At 41.0% G+C, this 19966-nt stretch overlaps 2 protein-coding genes across 2 annotated transcripts in view; both read right to left on the bottom strand.

Moving 5' to 3' along the window:
* The window catches only part of TAF2 (TATA-box binding protein associated factor 2), a 60645-nt gene extending 58107 nt beyond the window's left edge, over nucleotides 1–2538 (bottom strand). The window contains exons 1-2 of the mRNA XM_058020292.1: nucleotides 1733–2538; nucleotides 261–315 (exon numbers count right to left, since the gene is read on the bottom strand). Of these exons, the coding sequence (XP_057876275.1) occupies nucleotides 261–315; nucleotides 1733–1785 (108 nt within the window). The 5' untranslated portion in view covers nucleotides 1786–2538. The remainder of the gene's footprint in view (nucleotides 1–260; nucleotides 316–1732) is intronic.
* Nucleotides 2539–2964: 426 nt separating this feature from the next.
* On the bottom strand, nucleotides 2965–17409 carry DSCC1 (DNA replication and sister chromatid cohesion 1). Its single transcript, XM_058030546.1, has 9 exons — nucleotides 17174–17409; nucleotides 15343–15511; nucleotides 12819–12953; nucleotides 9840–9930; nucleotides 8764–8902; nucleotides 7283–7335; nucleotides 6028–6182; nucleotides 5311–5459; nucleotides 2965–4535 (listed from the first exon to the last, which is right to left on the bottom strand). The coding sequence occupies exons 1-9, from the start codon at nucleotides 17407–17409 to the stop codon at nucleotides 4427–4429; spliced, it is 1236 nt and encodes a 411-aa protein (XP_057886529.1). The 3' UTR covers nucleotides 2965–4426.
* Nucleotides 17410–19966: the final 2557 nt, after the last annotated feature.

Genomic DNA, 19966 nt, shown 5'->3' with positions numbered 1-19966 from the left:
GAATTCTGAATTGCAAATTGCTCCGTAATATTTACAATGCAGCAGCTTTCATTTAGAAATCTTTTTCTAGAAGTGCTCACAGTTAGAAAGAACTTTATGTCAAGCAATGACAGACTTATGAGAAGCATCAGATTAGAAAGTATAACATATAAAGTAGCTGAACAGCATAAATAGCTTGTGAGTGCAGTTTTTTCCTCTAAAAGTATGAAGAAAATCCAGACACTTAATTTCTACTTCACACTTTATTAAGAAATACTTACTACAACAGACTTTCTCTGAAAATTTATGTTGTTGATACAAACTACCTGATGAGTTGTGCTGGAAGAAAAAAAAACCAAAAAAAACAAAGTAAGGTCTTGCACAAATGCCAGCATTTAAAATAATGCTTTAACCCAGTTTAAGAGAGAGCCACAGAGGATATATGTACATAAATACAGCCAATAGAAAATACTTCTATAAAAATCATTAATGATTGTCCCAATCTTTCATGCGGTCCAAACCAAATAATGAATAGAAGTTATCCACAATGTCAGGAAAGTCCCCCCAATCATACCCCTTATCATACCAGTATGAACATTACCAGTAATACAGGAAGATAATTTTTGAACAACACCTATTTTTATGCAAAAATAAAGAATTAGAAATAGCAGTGTCCAGGTCTAACACTGTGGTAATGAGCAGTATCAGTAATGGCATAAGCCTGCAATCAGAAACCTGTGGAAAGTTGACACTCATACATCATTTATATAAGCAGGTATTACACATTAAAAGATACAGTATGTGCTTTTACAATTAGCATGCCATAAGAATTTATAATTTAAAATAATGCTAATACATGAATCAAGATAGGTATTTTATACTAGTCAAATGCATTTGCTTAAATTTTGAGTGACATATTAGAACTCCTGGCAAATAAAACTGATTTAAAAGGTAGGAGATAATATAATGCCAACTTTCTAAAAATCCTGTAAGTTATTTCTGTGCAATTTTCTGTAGTGGGTGTCATCTTTACAGTAGTGCATTTCATGACTCAAGACAAAACCTTGAAGTAATTCAACTTCTGTGGCACATCATGCTTTATCTGCACATATCCTGCGCATTAAGAACTGAAATTGCTTCAGATGAGATAAAAAAATTCTTATAAGAGAATTACATCTAAAAACAGATTCAGACGTTACTTACATTAAGCGTGTATGAGAAGACTGATTCTACTTACCAATACATTTGTGTAACAGATTTATAAAGGAATCAAAGAGGTATAACAAGAAATCTATTAAAATGTACTGAAATCCACCACCAACTGCTTTATAGCTTGGTTACAAGCCAAATAGTGAACGTGTGAAAACGACAATTTGCTTAACAAAGCGGCTTGCTGCAAAGGCAAACATTTTTTTTACACATAAAAAGCCCTTAAGTCAAAAGGCTTTTTGACACACCAGTACATATGGAACATCGTAGGGTGGTCTTTAGTACTGACACTGTGTGAAGAGATGTCCTGAGTTTAAAGAGCATAATGTAAATATCTTTATGAGACTGCATGTTTGACAGACTTGCTGCCCCTGAATAAGTCCATTTACACACTCAAACATTTATCTGCAACACACCTTTTCTGAATGCAAGCTACACCACAAGCAACAGCTCCTTCTTAAATAAATCATTATTAATCAGCCTTTGGCCTGATTCAGTGTGCATTGGTTTCAAGTACAACAATTTAAAAAAAATGGATACTTATAATTTATAGGGTCTTGGGCTTTCAAATCCTTTGTCTCCTTTCTTCCTATTCATCCTGAACCGCAGCACTAAACGCACTCTGCTGACCGTCAGACTGGCACCAACATCATCCTCACTCAGCGGGTCCTTCGATTTTCCCCCGTGTCACGCCGTATTTGATCTCTCATCTCCTCAGCGATGTGTGACCCCCCAGCAGTCAGGAATCCTCAGCTCCAATGAGCGCCATCGCCACAGCATCACCACCAAGCAGCGTTTGTGTAAAACCTCCCGTGGGTGCACACGCAGCCGCTCGGTCTGCTGGGCTTACGGAACCAGTCCAGAGGCGCTTCCTCTCCACGGGAACTACGGAAAACAACCGGCTCAGCGGGCAGGGGCGGCGAGAGCGGCGGAATCAGGAGGACCGCGGCCAGGACGGCCGGGCAGGCACCGGGGTCTGCGCTTCTGGGAGTCCCGGCTGGGGCAGCGCCGTCCGCTGAGAGCCGGGAAAGGCCTGGCAGAGGGCGGAGCGGGCCGGGCGGTGGCCGGGCCCGGGGCAGGGTCGGCCCCGCGGGTCTCCCTCAGCAGCGCGCCCGCCGCGGATCTTCCGCAGCCGCCGCCATCTTGGCAGTCACCTCCGACCCGCGGGTGAGAGGTCACGGCCCGATTGACTGAGCTCTGTCACTTCAGCGGGAAAGGCTGCTGGAGTTTTCCTTTTTACAGAAAGGCAGCTGCTTTTTACAGCGGCGGCGGTGGCCGGAGAGAAGAAGAAGAAAAAAAGAAAGAATAAAATAACCCTCCCGAACCACCCAAAAGCCGAGAGAGGGGCCGCGCCGTGTCCCCGTGCGCAGGCGCCGCAGCTGGCGCAGGCGCGGGCGGGCGGAAGGCGGGAAGGGGCGGCGGGAGCGGGGGGAGCGGCGCGCGCCCGCAGCGAGCTCCGCCTGCCGCCTCACGGGGGGCGCCGCTGGTGGGAGCAGGTGACGCGAGACACAGTTCCTTTATAACCAAGACTGTTATAAGTAACTTAAGATTCATCATCTATTTTAGGTTAAAATAAATGCTCGCATCGAAGAAACTGGTGGGAGTTTGAAAAGGTCATTTCATTTTCAATGTGTAACAAAACCAAGCAGGAGCACTGCACACATGGAATTATAACACAAAATTAATGTAAACAAACTCTTCTCATAGCCGTAATAAAGTTCTATTCATCAAACACTTAATTTCTTTTTTGTTTTACAAAGAAACACCTATGTAAATACAAACTTGGAGCACAAATATAAAAGTATCAATTGTGTTGCATATTTCAACTAAGGGGCCTTCTGTGATGCAAAGGAAGGAATTTCCAAGGCTTTTCTGTTCATACAACCATTGATCTCTGGGAGTGAACCTGCTGCTGCTGTTGGGGGACCGGAGCTGCTGGAACCAGACAGCAAACAAGGCAGTCCTTCCCAGCAGAGAGCCCTTCTACATCACACAGCTGGTCAAACACCACAGCCCTGCATCGACAATGTGCAGCAAAGGACACTGACCTTGCAGCACTGGGCAACAATAAACAGAGCTCAGGAAGAAGCTTTTATTCAGCTTTTTATCTGTACCAAATTCCAAGTATGCACACAGTGTGCATCTTGAGTTACGTTTGATTAAGGAGGAGTTTCTCTACTCTCCCCACTCACTCTACAGCTGAAATGTTGGCAGTTCCAAGGTATTTCCTACCTCACATCTGAGTCTGATGGAAAGAATACTTTTTGTATCAAATAACCAACGACTGTTAAGCTTAAAATATAAATCTGAAAACGATCTAATATGAAACTCTGGTTTACTGACATGCAAACAATCTTTTTTAATGATTACAAAATTACCATCTCGGGTACACCACTTCATGGCAGTATCATCAAAACAGAATGTTTCATTTATATAAAACAGTATTATCATTACAAAACTGTAAGGCACAATTTCTATGTGCTGTCATTTGCCCTAACAAAATTTTAAAAAATAATTGTACTACAATGTTTTGTAGGATCTTTTAAAAAAGCACAAGTAGTTGTCAGTAAAGCATTAGTTTTACCTCAGCTACATTTTAATGACAGTTTATAGGAAATTTGTAACACAACATCCAACTACTCTGTCTTATATTCACACTTCACTGCAATTAGGGTTTTTTTTGGTAATATATATAAGGCCATTCTGCCAAGTATTAAAGTGTCAGGTGCTGATGTTGTTCATAGACATGACCTTAAAAGGAACCCATTTTCAAAATCAAGACTGATGTAGTCTCAGTGGGGAATGATTTGTTCATGAGCTTGATGAGTCTTTTGCTATTCAAAATGTGAACACTGCATTGAAATCTTAATCTTTAAGAATGGCCAATAATGGGCAGAAGACTAAAATTTCTGTTTTGCTATTCAATTGAATTCATTGAATTATTATCAAGAAGGTTTTTAATATTCATTTCAGACTTATGGATAAACAGATTACGTGTATTCAAGAAGTAGAAGTTGGGAAAAGAAAGGCTGGCAAAGAAGGCTGGCAAAGGAAGGTGAGCTGAATATCATTCCTCAGAGGCCACAAGTGTCCTCACACTCTCCTTAGCTGAGCACAGAACACAACATATTCAAGTAGCTGTATAATGATGGTTGGCCACTCTTTTCCCCAGAAGGCAGCAGCAAGTAACATTCACTGTTACTACATTCAGTATCCTCAGTTCTTCAAACAATACTTGTTATGAGATGGGTCTTCTAGAATTATAAACTTTAACACCATTCAGCATTGAGGAGCGAGCATATTTTGTCAGAAGAGCACCAACAGTCTGCTTCTCTGCACACAAGTCTCTACAGAGGAAATCAAGCACAGGACATTGGCATTTAGAGATACTATCATACAAAATTAATCTAAAACATTTTTAACTACAACAATAAACTGGATTTGGATGTTAGAAAAAAAAAAACAGAACTACTGTAACTGTCACATAATGCTTTAAATTACCTCAAGTTTAGAACTTACCTTGACATTTACACACTAGGCAAAACTACACTACTTACTTCAGAAAAAGAATTTGGGGTTTTAGGCAGAGTTTTATTATTACTGTTCTCTAACAGAGTTTTCAATCTAGCTAGCTCTGAACAATTCAGTTATATTACAGGAAATTTAGAGTCACTCATAAAGGATTGATGCAGTTACCTCTGGGACAGCATCAACATCTTCTCACATATATCACAGCTGGACATTCCAGATAATGTGCAGTTGTAAGTCTTAACTACCAAAGGAACAACAGATGCAGTACAGGAAGCACTATTGCTTTTTAGTTCTAGTGTTGTAAATATAGAGTAAATGTCAGCAAGTTTAGCCTTTGAATTGTCTGCTTTAATCAAATGAGAGTTATCACCCATTTAAACCCACTAGGATCAACTTCTTACACACATTTAAGTCCAAAAAAGAGAGTTACAGATCCCAGAGGTGGGTATTCTATTCATAAAGAATCCACTAAACTTAAAATGCAAAGTATAGAGTATCACTGAGGCAGTGATGGCTCATCAGAAGCCAGCTATACAAAAAGAGAAGAATATGGTACTAATTATGTTTTAATAAAAATAAATACATCCTTACTGTATATAAGGGGTAATATCCACTTCTGTCCACTTTTCCCGTATGCCAAATAAGCTGTTGAATCTTTCCTGATTGTCTTCAGGTAAGTCTTCTACTTTCAGCAGAAAGATGGTCTCTGGTCTTAAACTTCTATCCACAAGAGCCAAGCCCTGCAGAACACCATCAGAAATGAAATAAAAAGTACTGACAGAACAATTAAACTTCCTTCTTTCTGACAACATCCCATGCAAGTTTCTCTTTGCAGATCCAAAGCCTTCCAGAACTGCACTACCAGAGGCAAAGTGAAGAAGTAAGTATCATAAAGGCATTGTTTTACAGGCAGTATTTATCATTTCTTCTATGATAAGAAGGAAGGGAGAATCCATTGGGTTCCAACATCTCTCTGCCTGCTTTAAGCAAAAGGATTCCAGGAGTGTTTGCTACTCTACTGGCTGTCACTACCATCTATTCAACAACAGCTTCAGCTTCTGTTCCAGTCACATTTGCAAGTCGTAAATTATAGCTGCAACCTTTCTTCAAACAGTGAAACGTGCCTTAGTTACAGAAACCTGAATTATGATTCCAGACTACTGGTGCTCATTGAGGATATCATAAAGCATACTTGAATTCAAAAGCTAACAGAAACAACACAATACCCAATAATGGCTAAAATCTATATATGACACAAGTCAGTTACAGCCCATTCACAAAATAATCCATCCTTCTTTACGTGTTTACCTGAAGCTGATCAAGCCTTGTTGTCATCCCCTCAGGGACACTCTGTTGCCAGACTTCTTCAAACTCTGATAGATTGAATTTAACTGCATTTTGCAAAAGCATTTGTGCTATAGCTCTGCATATTTTATCTTCATGCATTTCAAAGAAAACCTCCCCTGCAGAGAAGCAAAAACTAGGTTATCTTGGGTTCTTGCCTTTTGATAAAAGAACAGCCTTGTATTTCCATTCTGTTCTACAGTCTTCTATACACCAAGCATCCTTTTTTTTTTTCCCTTGGGAAGCAATTTGACTTGGTATTAATTTGGATAAATTATGGTATCTTCTCATTCTCAGGAACAAATCAGGCAGAATACAGCAGTACTGTCCCAACTACAGTATTAATTTGTATCAATAAATGTGCTTGCCCTCCATGTTTTCCCCTTTCAGTATACTGTTCCTCCTATTTCTGAATGGCTTGTAAACAAAACTTTCACTTCTTTAATCACCCTTATGAGATCATGAAGAGATGAGATTTCATTTTCTCTCACACTGACTTGGCTAAAATTTCTGACCCAAATCAGGTATAAACACTTCCTTCTATTGTTTCAGCCACCTCTGTAATTCAGACTTGTTCCTTGTGCAAACTGCCTAAATACGCTACGACAAGAGTCTGTTGTCACTCCAATGACTTCCTTATGTTCTTTAAGGTTGAGTGCAACTCCTGCTTCAGCCAAAGGTGAGATGAAAGCCACTGTGGGGAAGAATTCAGACCGAATTACAGCAGTGCAGTATTGTATTTGTGTATGAGATGGACAATGCAAATCTAATCCCTACAACCAGCAGATCTTGTGGTGCAGTTCAAGAGATCACAGGCAGATACCTACTCCAGGCAAGCTGAATTCATGCCATTGACTACTCATAATAGCACAATTAATTACTTAAATATCTGAGATCTTCTAGGGTATCTAAAGAGAGATGCCATCTAAATTTTACTAGTGAGCTCTCTTTAGTCACAAAATTATGGCTTGTACACACCTAATAAATCAGTTCCAGTACCTCTGTTTACAATTGGTTTGTACAGTTTAATAGCCTTTTTTACCTATGAAACTTCCTTTAACAACTGTACTGATTTTTAGCCAGTTTGCTCCCTCCTCCCTCTCTCTTTTGCACTGCAGCAGAGTAATTTTTTTGGGCCGTTCTTCAAAAACCTACATTTCCTCACTAAGAACTATTTCTTTTATGCAAAGTTAAACCATGTTATCTTTCCCAAACTTACCATCATCAACATATTTCCTGCCATAGCTTAAAAGAACGTGTTCTATCATCTCTCTGGAAAAAAAAAAATAAATCAGAAAACATGTTCTAATACTAGTGTTTACTAGGACACTACCAAAACAGTTACCAAGAAGATTAAGAAACAGATATGGAGAAGAAAATAAACTGAAGAGAACAGATGATGAGACACATTTTTGTGGGTGAAATGAAGAAACTGGTAAAAAATAGATGAGAGAGAAGGATCTCCCCCAAAAGTCTCTACCACGATCTAGTTATAACTAGCAAAGACTAAAATTTGTAAGGGAAATAAGGAATAGACTCTTGCAATATCTTTTTTTTCCAATGAGAAAGAATTGTAACAGCAAGTGTGGCCAGCAGGACCAGGGCAGGGATTGTTCCCCTCAGCACTGGTGAGGCTGCACCTCAAATCCTGTGTCCAGTTCTGGGTCCCTCAGACCAGAACTGAAGGCCATTGAGAGGCTGGAGTGTGTCCAGAGAAGGGCAACAGAGCTGGGGAAGGGTCTGGAGCACAACTCAGGTGAGGAGCAGCTGAGGGAGCTGGGGGTGTTTGGCCTGGAGAACAGGAGGCTCAGGGGAGACCTTATCACTCCCTACAACTCCCTCAAAGGAGGCTGTAGCCAGTGGGGGTCAGTCTCTTCCCCCCCAGGTAACAAGTGACAGGATCAGAAGAAATGGCCTGACATATTTAGATTGGATATAAGAAAGATTGCTTCATGGAAAGCATTCTCAAGCACTGGAACTGGCTGCCCAGGGGAGTGGTGGAGTCACCATCCCTGGCGGTGTTTAAAAGACGCGTAGATGTGGCACTTAGGGACATGGTTCAGTCCTGGACTTGGCAGTGGTGTGGTAATGGTAGGACTCAATGATCCTAATGTTTTTTACCAGTCTGAATGATCCTATGATGCAAGTCAAAAATCTGGCAATTAATTATCCCTTACTGAATAATAGGCAATTTTCTGAAGCTCTGTCATCAATTATAGCCTAACTGCAGATATCTTTTTGAGCCAAAAGGCAATTAAATGGAAAATGCAACATATTGTAAACTTAAGACTTTCTTTGAATGGTACTTTTGAATTACACCAGAAAACATACCCCCTCTCAGCTAGTATGCAACAGGTAAACCAAACATTTTTGGCTAGCTATAGCATCAGAACAGCTATTTCAAGATGCTGAGCAATTTACAACTTAAGTACATGCTCCTTCCATCATTTACAACTGAGCAGTAATGTTTCTACTGTGGATCAATGAAAATACTAACAATAAACACTAAAATCAGTTTACTAACCTGTCTAAAAATTCCCTTGAGTATTTTTAGAAACAAAGAAAATGTATCATTTATATCACAGTAAGTAGAATCCAGATTTGCAAGACTATAATTCTAATAGACAGTTAACAAGTACTGTAATTGCACATAGTTAATAATGAATGTAGGCAATTTTAAGTACTAAAATAATTGTTTACCTGGGTTCTAGAGATCCAAGTTCTTCAAGGCAGGCACAGAGAGGAACCTTACTCAAAGGCCAGGACTCTGAGTCTATTAGCTGAGTCACATGATTCAAGAGTTTCATCTCATAGTCAAAGTCTAGAATTCTCCAATATCCTGCCAAACAGAGCACCACAGAACACTGTTAGAAGGAAAACATTAACACCTCAATTCTGTTGCCATTAAGATACATTACTGGAGTCTGGACATTCAGGTCACACCTTTATAATATGCAGTACCACTGTGTTCTTTTCAGGATTAAAAGCTCAGAAAAGGAACTAAATAATAGGAGCATATGTAAAGGAGAATGAAACTTAATTATCTCAACTGTTTGGAATTCTTCAGTACTTCTTTAACCGCCACAGATACAAAGACACTGAAAATATCACTCCAAGATGTGGAAGAACTAATGCTTAGTTGAGGAACAGAACTGCATGAACAGGATGGGCTGCACTGGCTCTGCAAAGCAACAGCTCAGGTCCAGAGAATTTCACAAAAATCCAGAAATCCAGATGACTCTAGGACTGCCATCAACTTGTGTTCTACTGAATGTTTGGGCATGGCCAAGTAAAGGATGAATAGGACCTGTCCCAAGGTGAGGCATTGCTCCAGCCTTCCCTCACGTGGTAGGAAGACACTGACATAAACCAAGTCCAGGAGGAAGAAAGAACTATGAAAAGGATAGGGCTACCTAAGAATCAGCTATTTTTGCCTCTAGAACTACAGAAAGCAGCACCCACTCCTTCATGAAGAGGGTGACCAGCTAAAAAAATATTCATGCTGTGGGTGGGATACTCTGAGGCCAGTGTTTGTAGCAGCAAAGGAGTTATCCTGAAAGAGAGAGACTGGCAGTGCCTGCTCAGCTTCATCCTTCTGAGCAGATTCACAGCAGCAGAGGACATGGATCTATGGGAACAAGTCTTAGAACTTTAAAGCAATTTGCACCTTGAAAGACAAGGATATAGAATAGGCCTTAAAAAAGGGAGACATGTATTTTGGGGAAAATAGGAGGGTTATTTCCTCATAGGTAAGAATATTCTTTAGATACAAATACCTTCGATTTTGCAGGCATCTATGACCTGCAATTGGTGGAGTATTTCTTCCTCACTTGCTTGAATCAGATTTAACAAATCTTCTGTTGTATACTGCAACAAGGGAAAAATAAAGGAAATAAAAGAGGTTTTTTTACTTCTTCTTTGCTTCAGTGACCATACTAAATGCATTATAAGCTATAATGAAGGAAAGACTTAAGACAGATGTTTTTTCCCCCAGACGGAATTTTCTAAGGTTTGCCACATTCTCTGAAACTCTTCTTGTAACTTAAAACATTTTCTCAAAGGGTTATTCAATATAAAAGGCAGTCTAACTACAGGAAAAGTTTTGTACCAGATCTAGGTAATATACCTATATTTCCAGAATGTCAAACTAGCACAAGTAGACCTTGCAAGTAAAGAATAAGAAGATTCTTATCCCAGCAAGAATAAAAAGTGAATGTGTTCTGGCTTTTCTGAAATCACATATTTTAATCTGTGAGATTCAAAGTAAAGGCAAAGCAAAAATCACATATCACTTTTGGACAGAAGTCAGAACCTGCACTTAGTACCTCCACTGAGGGAAAGTCTCCTCCACCATCACCTCAACAGTTACATGTTGTGTTTTGGTGTCTCCCAATTGAGTTGGCACACGCACAGCACAGACCCAGCCAGAACACAAACACCTCCCTGCAGAACGCTTCTGTGGTGAGATGGGAAGGGGCTGTGGTGATGGGTTTATGAAGGTGTGGCTGGATCAGAAGTTATCATGAGGAGTGAAGTAAATAGAAGAAATACCAGACATCAGTGCACTGGAAATAGTACACCTATTCCTTTATTCACAGTAGAGCCTTTTATATCAACTCTAATGTTAAAGTTCTGTTGATTATAGCTCAAGAATATTTCCTATCAGAAAAAAAACATTGGATTAAGTATTGGATTAAGATCTATCAGACTATGAGAACACAAATGGAACAAACCAACACTAAATATGGAACATTCACATGTTAAAAAAACACTTAATAAATACAGAAAGGCCTCCACTTCCTGCTATGCTATTCCTATCAGATGATTGGAACATACTGTTCCTATCACCAAGCCAAGCTCCCATCAGTATGTCAATGAGGGATGACCCTATCATACAATACTGAAAAAAACCACACTGCTAGCAATTGAGAGCAAAAATATCCCCAAATCAGCATGTGTGTTTGAAGTTTATTGTTGCCATTCAGATGCCTTGCACAGAAGTCCTTGGGACACATTTCTGCTTTGAGGCCAGCCCAGCAATCCCAACAGCTTTTCTGAATACATCACTGCTCTCAGCTCTGATGCTTTTATCAGCTGCATTGCCCTTGCAAACATAAAATGGAATGCGTTGACTTGCACCACGCCCACACCAGCAACTTCCAGATAATGTATTTAATATGTTTCTTATTCTTTTTCTTATCAGATGTCTGTGATCATCTGAGTATGCCCTGTCATTTCACAGTAAAATTCAGTACTAGCCTATATATTTTTAAGCTTTCCTCTAGTGTGCTAAATCAAAACACAATGCAACAGGTTCCCTACAGTGCTATAGATCTTTATGGCTCTTCTGCTAAGGTTCTCTGTGTATGATACAGTCCTGAAAAATCATGAGACTAAGCTTACAGTAAACAAACAAATGAATAATTTGTTTTCAAACAGATTAAAGGTGGCCAATTAATTCCCAGCACACAATAAATATTAAGTGTAAGCAAACAAAACAGTGGAAATCATTACTACATATATACTGTTTGGGATTTCAGAGAAAATTAGTCCCACAGGAAAGAGTTTTCCCCTGGAGACCTTTCAGATTCATTGAGGAGTTCCACCAGAGGCAAGTTTAACACTTGTCTACATTTATCAGATATACCTAGTTGTTGTTACTCAGTAAGCTCATAGAGGAAATGCATTCTCCTTCAAAAATAAATGGTGATGAATCCTCAAATCAGTCATTAATGTTTGGGAGACACTGACATCTTTTAATAATACTCGATATTATGAATAAACACTATTTCATATGACTTTCATGTTGCTAGCCTTTGACAATGCTTATAATTTTCAGACAATTTAAGCCCTCGAACCTTTGCCATCCCTTATTTTGCTGTATGTCCTGCTATGCCTAGAACAGCACAGGTAGGCAATTCTGGGGGCAAGATTCTGTAACTGATCAGAAATCAGCCTGTTAATCATCCGGGAAGAGAGAAGCATCCTTCTTCTCCAGAGAAAAGTAACATCTGTGTTTGCACATCCAAACACATGCAGATGGTTTGGTGGTGTCAGCTTCAATCATGCCTCAGCATAAAATACTTGGGAACAACTACTTTTTGGTCTTCAAGTCAAAAGGAGAACCAACCAAACTAACAAAGTCCCATAATTTCTATCAGCCTTTTAGCTGAGATCATATGCTGCACAGTCCAGGTCTCCCCATTACTCTTTAGGTCCCAAAATGAATTTCCTGGAAACACTGTAAGACAGCAGGACAGGATTTCATTTGTGTTTTTCCTTCTTTTAGTGTGTCTTATTCCATACCTTAGATAATCCTGTTACTCTCTTCAACTCCCTTTTTCTCCTTGTCATCACCAATTACTGATTAGCAAGCAATCTGCACATGGTGTGCTCTGACCTCATATATGGCAGACACAAAGAAGGAAAGGCTGCACTATACCTTAGCAGTCATGTTACTCTCAAGTAATTTAGAAAAGATTCTGAAGGTTGTGCTCCAAGAAACTTCCTACAGGAAAAGGGAAATGCCCAGTGTCCTTCCATGTCCCTCATTTTAACTAATAAAAAGGCTGTTTACCTGTACTCACTAGAAGTGTTAGCAACAATCAACTTGTTTAGAATAGAAGAGTTAAAAAATTAACTCAAAGAAGCACTGTGAATCATATGAGGAAAGGGATTTTTCTACTTAAGGATGTATCTTCACTTTAATTTGCTCATTACCAATTACAAGAAAGCAATTTACACAGCTGATTTACCTTTGAAAATGTTGACGTCTGATCTTTCTGACTATCAGGACCTTCATATGGATCTTCCATTAAAAGCGCCCTCAGTTTCTTCAGTTTTGGTCGACATCTCCTTAATTCCCAATAGTTCTTGGAGAAACCAGCAATCTACAAGAGAAAACAGCAACTCTTTAAACATTTTAATGTAGCATCTAGATTCAAAGCTGCTTACCAAAAATTATCAGCAAGCAGTGTTAACCCAGTCATTGAAAACAAGTAACTATTAATAGGGTAATTACTTTAAAGATAAAACAATCATTGCAATGTTTTCAATAAAAAAAAAATAGTACAGACAATGAAGAATAAAAATCCACACTTGATTGATAAAATATATCTTTGTAGTGCATAAGACAAAGGTAACAACTCAACTCTGCCTGCAAATGATAGGAAACCACCGCAGGATATATTTCTGCACAATTCCCCTCGAAACTGCTTTTTGCCTTAACAGTAAATTGTGTTACTGTCATAAAAGCCTTCCTGTATTAACCTGTGTCTATCTTCCCCACTTCTTCCCAAGCCTGGGATCTACTTCATGGTCTTTTTAATGAATCGTCATAGTCCTAAGCTCAAGCAAAGCAGACAGTAACAAGGACAGAAAGCTACACTTGCACACAACTGACAAGACATCTCTGTTCCTCTCCCTGAGTCAACACAAAAATGAGGAGTGTGCAACAGGAAGTTTGGCTGTTCTTGATTCAACACCACCGACTTACCAAAGCTTTACTTTCAGAGTAATCCTGAGATGCTTCACAGGGTACAGCTTTGACTTACTGCAAGATTCTTGGAAGAGGCCAGACTATTGGAGGCCTTTCAGCATCATTTCTACTATTTACCAAACCAACAGAAATGGGAATAGAATTGCAGAGGCAGAACAGGCTCCAGCTTAGTGACTCCTGACCCAATCACCAGCCCCATGTTAAAACAGCTTCTATGAAAAAGCCTCTAGACAGTGCTTTAAAATACCCTAAGTGCTTTACTGGAGTACTTGAGGTATTTTAGAAGTCCTCCATTGAAAAAAAAAAAAAACAAAAACAACAACTAAAGCTTTAAAATCATTTTCCATTTAAATCAACTATAAGCAAAACCACCTATATATAGAAGTAATTGTATACAAATTCTAATACACAGAAATCTGTCAATTTTAATCTATTACATAACTGGCTTGGCAAAAAATTCAGCTAAACACCAACTTCCTGAGAAACTTCCAAGCTTCATGTCAGTTAGCATTTACTTAAGTGCTAGGTTTTTTTCCTGCCAAGTTGTTTTCTGATCATTTTGGTAACTCTGCATAGAAAAGGAAATAAATAATTCTAATTAATATTCCAAAGCTCATAACCTGAGATAAGCTCTGTGAGGTGAATAAAATGGCAGATGCTTTGGCTGTATCAGTGTGAAAGTGATACAAAGATCAGCACCAAGACAGCAAGTGAAGGGCAGTGAAGCCCCAAAGTACTGAGTACACATAGTGTCTTTTGCTATGTTTCACAATATGCAGTGTTAATGAACCATCTTACCTTTTTGATATAATTTTGAGAGCTCTTAGAAATAAAACTTTTTAAATAGTTCCTAAGCAAATCACATTTCTATGATGTGTAACTTCACAGGAATAGTGAAACGATTAAATGTAGTAAAAAAAAAAAGTATATGAAAGAATATTACTTTCTCATTAATCTACTTCAGCTTGAATTAACTTTTTACATTAGCTCATTAGACCTCATGGAAGAACTGATGTTGAAGTAGGATTATTCCTCAATGATGCCATTATGTCCATTACAGAAAATAATGAACTAATAATGTTTGCCTAGCTATTTTTAATAGAATTTTATTAACTATGCTTCAGGAGAGCAGAGAACAATGAATTCTTAAACTGAGAACTCTAAAATCATTCACTTTGACAAGTATTTTGATACACTAATTGAAAGAGCCACCTTAGAATACATTTCTATATTTAAAAAATAGTATTCAGATACAACATGGTAAAATCTCCTTTTTGGGAAAAGCACTCCTAAAAATCAACCTGTAAATAGCTTACTTTAAAAACAGTTGCTAACACTGAGAAATTATATTTTCTTTGCAAGCTTTTAATACCTACCACAAGTAATTACTGTGCAATGAAAATAAAGCACAGTTTTAACTTCTCTGAAATAATAACCATGCATTACAGAGAAAGTTCAGCTGCCTGAAGAAAGGTTCTAAAGCCATTTTGGACACCCTAAGGCATAGCATGGCCCTGTATAAAAAGCACATTTATAAATCCATCCTCCTGGAACTGGTCAATACACAAAGAAGCTACAGGAGACTCGTCCTTTCTCCAGTGGCAGCCTGCAATAGTGGCTAAGCAATACCACAGGGTGTCTAAAATGGCATTAAAAGTCTATGTTTAGGCAACTGAATGCCAGCTGGGTTTCACATATGCATCTTGGACAAAATACAAGAAATTACAGAGAATAAGAAAGCACAGAATTAAAACAAACAAATAAAACCCTGAAAGACATACCTGTGAATGAATAATATTACAAGATGCCTGATCTGCTTTCAGTTCCTCTGGAGTTTTGCAACCAGGAACAAACAGCAGCATATTTGAGGTATCTGCTATTTTCACGTCATAAGTTTTATCTTTGCTGCACAACACTGCATGTTCATCCTTTTCACCACGGATTATTAGGCTGGAAAAAAAAAAATCAACGTGGAAATAATGATGCATTTTTACCTCTGTTTCAGGATGAACTCTTATTAAACTTGTTTGATATTTTCTCACATTCATACATTTGTAAAGAAATTACAAACTGCAGTTCTGTTTGGTAGCAGCAGTCACAGTTCACCAAAAAATGTAAATTAATCTAATTGACTTTGTTTTTCCCTCTCCTTTTAGTGAGGGAACTCAAAAGACAAGCATTCCAAGTTTTCATGCAGAACACAACTGAATGCCTATAGTCATACACCAATTCTCTCAATCCCCCTAAAACACTGCTGAACTGATGCATAATGTGTGAACTAGTTCACTAATCTTAAAAATTAGATGACAAACTAGAGTTGTTCTTTAATGAGGACTGAAGCTGGCCCACTGTGAAACAAGAAAGCAAACAGAAATTGTGTTTATTGTGCAGAGCCCTTCAGATAATTAATACCTATTTTCTTGCAAGTAATTCCAAGCAGGAAAGAAAATAATCTTCTAGAACAATTCTGGACAAAGAGACAATGTAAAGCACCCTCTTCAGCTCACATACTTGATGAAGTAAAGATTCTGCATGAGGACGTGATAATACCAAAGCAGGAGCACGGCAGGTGAACATTCAGTTCCTCCCAGGCTACAAACACTAACTTAAGTGCTCAGATTCAATTCAATTCAATGCTTCTCTTGTTTGCCAAAGCCTGCATGCACGAACAAAGCTCAGCTGTGTCCCAAGGGATCCACACGATTCAGGCCTCTAACAGATAATACTTCATCAGTATTGCATGAAATAGGAATGGCTTACTAACATGCATCTCAGAGAACTGCCTTCTTTAGAGGGACTTCTCATTTTGTATCACTTCAAAGATTTTCCTTGTGTCACTGGCATTGCAGTAAAGGAAGAAATTTAAAACAGTATCAAAACCTTGCCTAGAACCTGCTCTTGGTTCAGAGTTGGGCGTCACATAACCATCCTACCCCATGCCCATGCATAGACGGGCACATCCTTCCTGCCAATTTGCATGTCCATACTGCACATCCTTCCCTGGCAATTTTCTAACTTATAGGCACCCTGCCATCCATCAGGCCTCAAGAGTTCTAACAGGAAAATCTCAAAGTCAGCAGAATTCTTTTAGAGGCATGATATCTTTTCTAAACCTGTATTTCTGATCATAGAATATCCCGAGTTGGATGTGACCCACAAGGATCACACCAGGTGATCACACCTGGGCTGGCACAGGACTGCCCAAAGGATCACACCAGGTGCCCGAGAGCGCTGAGCAATTGCTTCTTGAGCTGCGGCAGCCTTGGTGCTCTGACCACTTTTTGGGGAGCCTATTCCAGCATCTTCTGAGTTTTGTTCAGAAGTCTCCACAGCAGAAAGCTTTCCACAAAAAAAACCCAAATCAACAAAAAAACTAAAACACCACACATACACAGAGGAAAAAAAAAAACAAAAAAAACAAACAAACAACCCCAAAAAAACAAAACACGCCTCTTATGCTGCTTATTGCTGCTTATAAGGAAATGGCTTTTCGTTTCCAGTGTAACTGAGACAGGTTTAAGGGATTTTAGGGGCAGTTACGCCCACCGCATCAGAAGAACACAGAAGTGCGGACACAGCCCCGTGTCCGGGACAGCCCCGCGCCCACCGTACCTGCGCCCCGCCTCCAGCTCGGCGCAGAGCCCCGGCTCCAGCTGCAGCAGGCAGTACTCGCCGCCGCCGGCCTGCGGGCCGAAGCTGAGGCAGTGCACGGCCGGCAGCAGCTCCGCCGGGTTCAGCTTGGCCGTCTGCAGCGTGGCGTCCACCTCGGCGCGGCTCCGCATGGCGGCCCCGGCCCGCTCCGAACTCCGCGCCACGGCCTCCATTCCCCGCCCCGCCGCGGCCTCCATTCTCCGCCCCGCTCCTCCCGCCCAGGCCGGGCCGGGCCAACGGGGAGCGGGCGGCGGTAGCGCGCACAGCCCGCGTTGGTTCCGCGGTTGACGGACGGACGGACGGATGGGCGGACGGCGGGGCGGGCGGGAACTGCTCAGGAATCGCTTCCCTCTGCTCCTAATCTGAGAAATAAACTTCCCGATTTCTGTCAGGCTGCACAGGAGTCGGGCTGTGCTGCAGTAAAATCTCTCGTTATGCCAAAAATGGAATAAAAATATACAAAATGCGCAAAACTAAGTAAAATGACAAAACACTGCAAAAACAGGGCCAATATGGAAGTCACTGCCCAGCTCTGAGGCAACATTAAATCAAAGACGTGTTTAGGATGGAAAAGGCTTCCAAGATCACAAAGTCCGACCCTTTGTCCAGCACTGGCAAGTCCAGCACTAAACCGTGTCCCTGAGTGCCACAGCTGCGTGTCTTTTAAACACCTCAGGGATGGTGACTCCACCACTCCCCCGGCCAGCCTGTTCCACTGCCTGACCACCTTTTCTGTAAAGACATTTTTCTCACTGTCCAATCTAAGCCTCGGCTGGTGCAACTTGAGCCCGCTTCCTCTCATCCTGTTACTTCTTAGCTGGGACAATTCCTGCCTGGCTATAGCATCCTTTCAGGGAATGGTGGTGAGCAATAAGGTCTCAACTGAAACTCCTTTTTTTTCAGGCTAAATAGCCCCAGCTCCTTCAGCTGCTCCTCACCTGAGTTGTGCTCCAGACCCTTCCCCATCTCTGTTGCCCTTCTCTGGATACACTCCAGCCCCTCAATGGCCTTCTTGTGGTGAGGGGCCCAGAACTGGACACAGCTCTCGAGGTGAGGCCTCACCAGTGCTGAGTACAGAGGGACAATCCCTGCCCTGCTCCTGCTGGCCACACTGTGTCTGATCCAGGCCAGGATGCCATTGGCCTTCTTGGCCACATGGGCACACCCTGGCTCATGTTCAGTCACTGTTGACCAACATCCCTTTTCCACCTGACAGCTTTCCAGCCTCGTGTCCCAAGCCTGGAGCATTGCTGTGCCACTCTCAAAGTTTTTCCTTGACACCAGAGCATGACAGCAAGTGTGGGGAGAGGGATATTGAGGGTCCAAGCCACCAGAGTGGGGCATGACAGTGGGTGGGAAAGCACTGCTGAGGCAGCTGCCCCACACTGGTGTCACTCACCCCAGGTCCTTTTGTCCTTCTGGGGACAGTCTGACCGAGGGCAGCTGCCTGCAGGCTCTCATCCACACATGACCCCTTAGGAAAAGGCTTGCACAGCCTCCACACAGAAGTTTAGAGGTTTGTCACCCCATGACTCAGGTCTCAGCTCAGGCTCTTGCTGTGGTCTGATGTGGCTATGTCTGCCAGAGGAAGCTGTGAGGAAGTGCTCGAGCTGAAGCCACGACACAAATGAGTGGAAGCCACAGGCATGTGTGATTATTGGAATGGAAATAGTCCGCAGCTCAGAGATTCGAGGGGAAGTCTACTGATGTCCTTAAACCATAAGAAGAGAACAGAAGCAGAGGCTCAGAACACAGCAGCTAAGAAGCAGGGAGAGTCAGACTTCTACAAGGAGCAGCTCGGGATGCCTCTTCCCTGCCTTGCCCAGGACAACTGGCTCCTCAGACACTCACTGCTTTTTGCTGCAGGGCATATTAGCACTCAGCCTGGTAGTGTGTGAGCCCTAGCTGCTGTGTTCATCAGCTAACAAATAGTTACTCATTGCTCCGATGTCTATCCACTTGCAGGGTACCTCTGTGCTTGGTAAAAGTCTGTACCAAGTGACCCAGATGAGGAGGTTGTAACCCCTGTGACGTGGGAGCCAGAAGCAGGAGCTGGTGGGATGGAGCTGGCTTCGTTCAGTCCCAACCTGGCAGAGACCAGCTGCTGTTGTATGTGACTGAGTCAGGCATCTTCTCTCTTCAGAGGGTGGTGCCTGAGTGGTGCCAATGGGGCAAGGGCCTTGGAGAAAACTTTGGCTGAAGTTATTTGGCAGCTACTTCTGTCACAACACATGTGCAGTGGCTTGTTCAAAGACTTAGAAATCTATCATGTTTTCATGTTTTATTTCAGTTTTTGGAAGGTGGAAATACCATCCTTGTGCACACAGGAAACCAGAGGCACTCCAACTTTGGCTAGTTTCTAGTAATGCTAGGCGCAAACTGATATGTGTATAGCCTTATTTGAGACTTACATTTTGATTTAATATAAATCTCTCCACACACACCTCTCAGGTAAACCAGAAAATCACTTTTTACCAAGCAAGTCTTGAAATAGTTACTAAGCTTATTTGTGATGGCTTTAATTTATACCTTAATTTGTGCAATTTTCCAATAACCTTGCATACCTGCTTCTTCTTCTTTCTACTTTTCATTCTGTGAAATAAAAATAAAGTTCTGGTATAGCCAAGAAACTGATTCCAAGGCATGGATTCATGGAGTTTGTACCCTAAGAGATCTGCTATGTAACAGAAACTCAATAGGAATTAAATCACTGGATGTTATTCAAGAGTTGGCATTGGTCTGTGGTCAGGAACA

The sequence above is a fragment of the Melospiza georgiana genome, chromosome 1, assembly GCF_028018845.1.
Source record: "Melospiza georgiana isolate bMelGeo1 chromosome 1, bMelGeo1.pri, whole genome shotgun sequence".
In the NCBI taxonomy this organism is placed as follows: domain Eukaryota; kingdom Metazoa; phylum Chordata; class Aves; order Passeriformes; family Passerellidae; genus Melospiza; species Melospiza georgiana.
Note: the sequence above shows the minus strand (reverse complement) of the source record. Positions and strands in the feature narration are given on the sequence as shown.

Coding starts and splice junctions, on each gene's coding strand:
- DSCC1 (XM_058030546.1), bottom strand. CDS start 17,409: ATGGAGGCCGCGGCGGGGCGGGGAATGGAGGCCGTGGCGCGGAGTTCG. Junction 15,512..17,173: donor GAGCTGGAGGCGGGGCGCAG/GTACGGTGGGCG, acceptor TTTTTTTTCCAG/CCTAATAATCCGTGGTGAAA. Junction 7,336..8,763: donor CTTGGATCTCTAGAACCCAG/GTAAACAATTAT, acceptor TTTTTTTTCCAG/AGAGATGATAGAACACGTTC.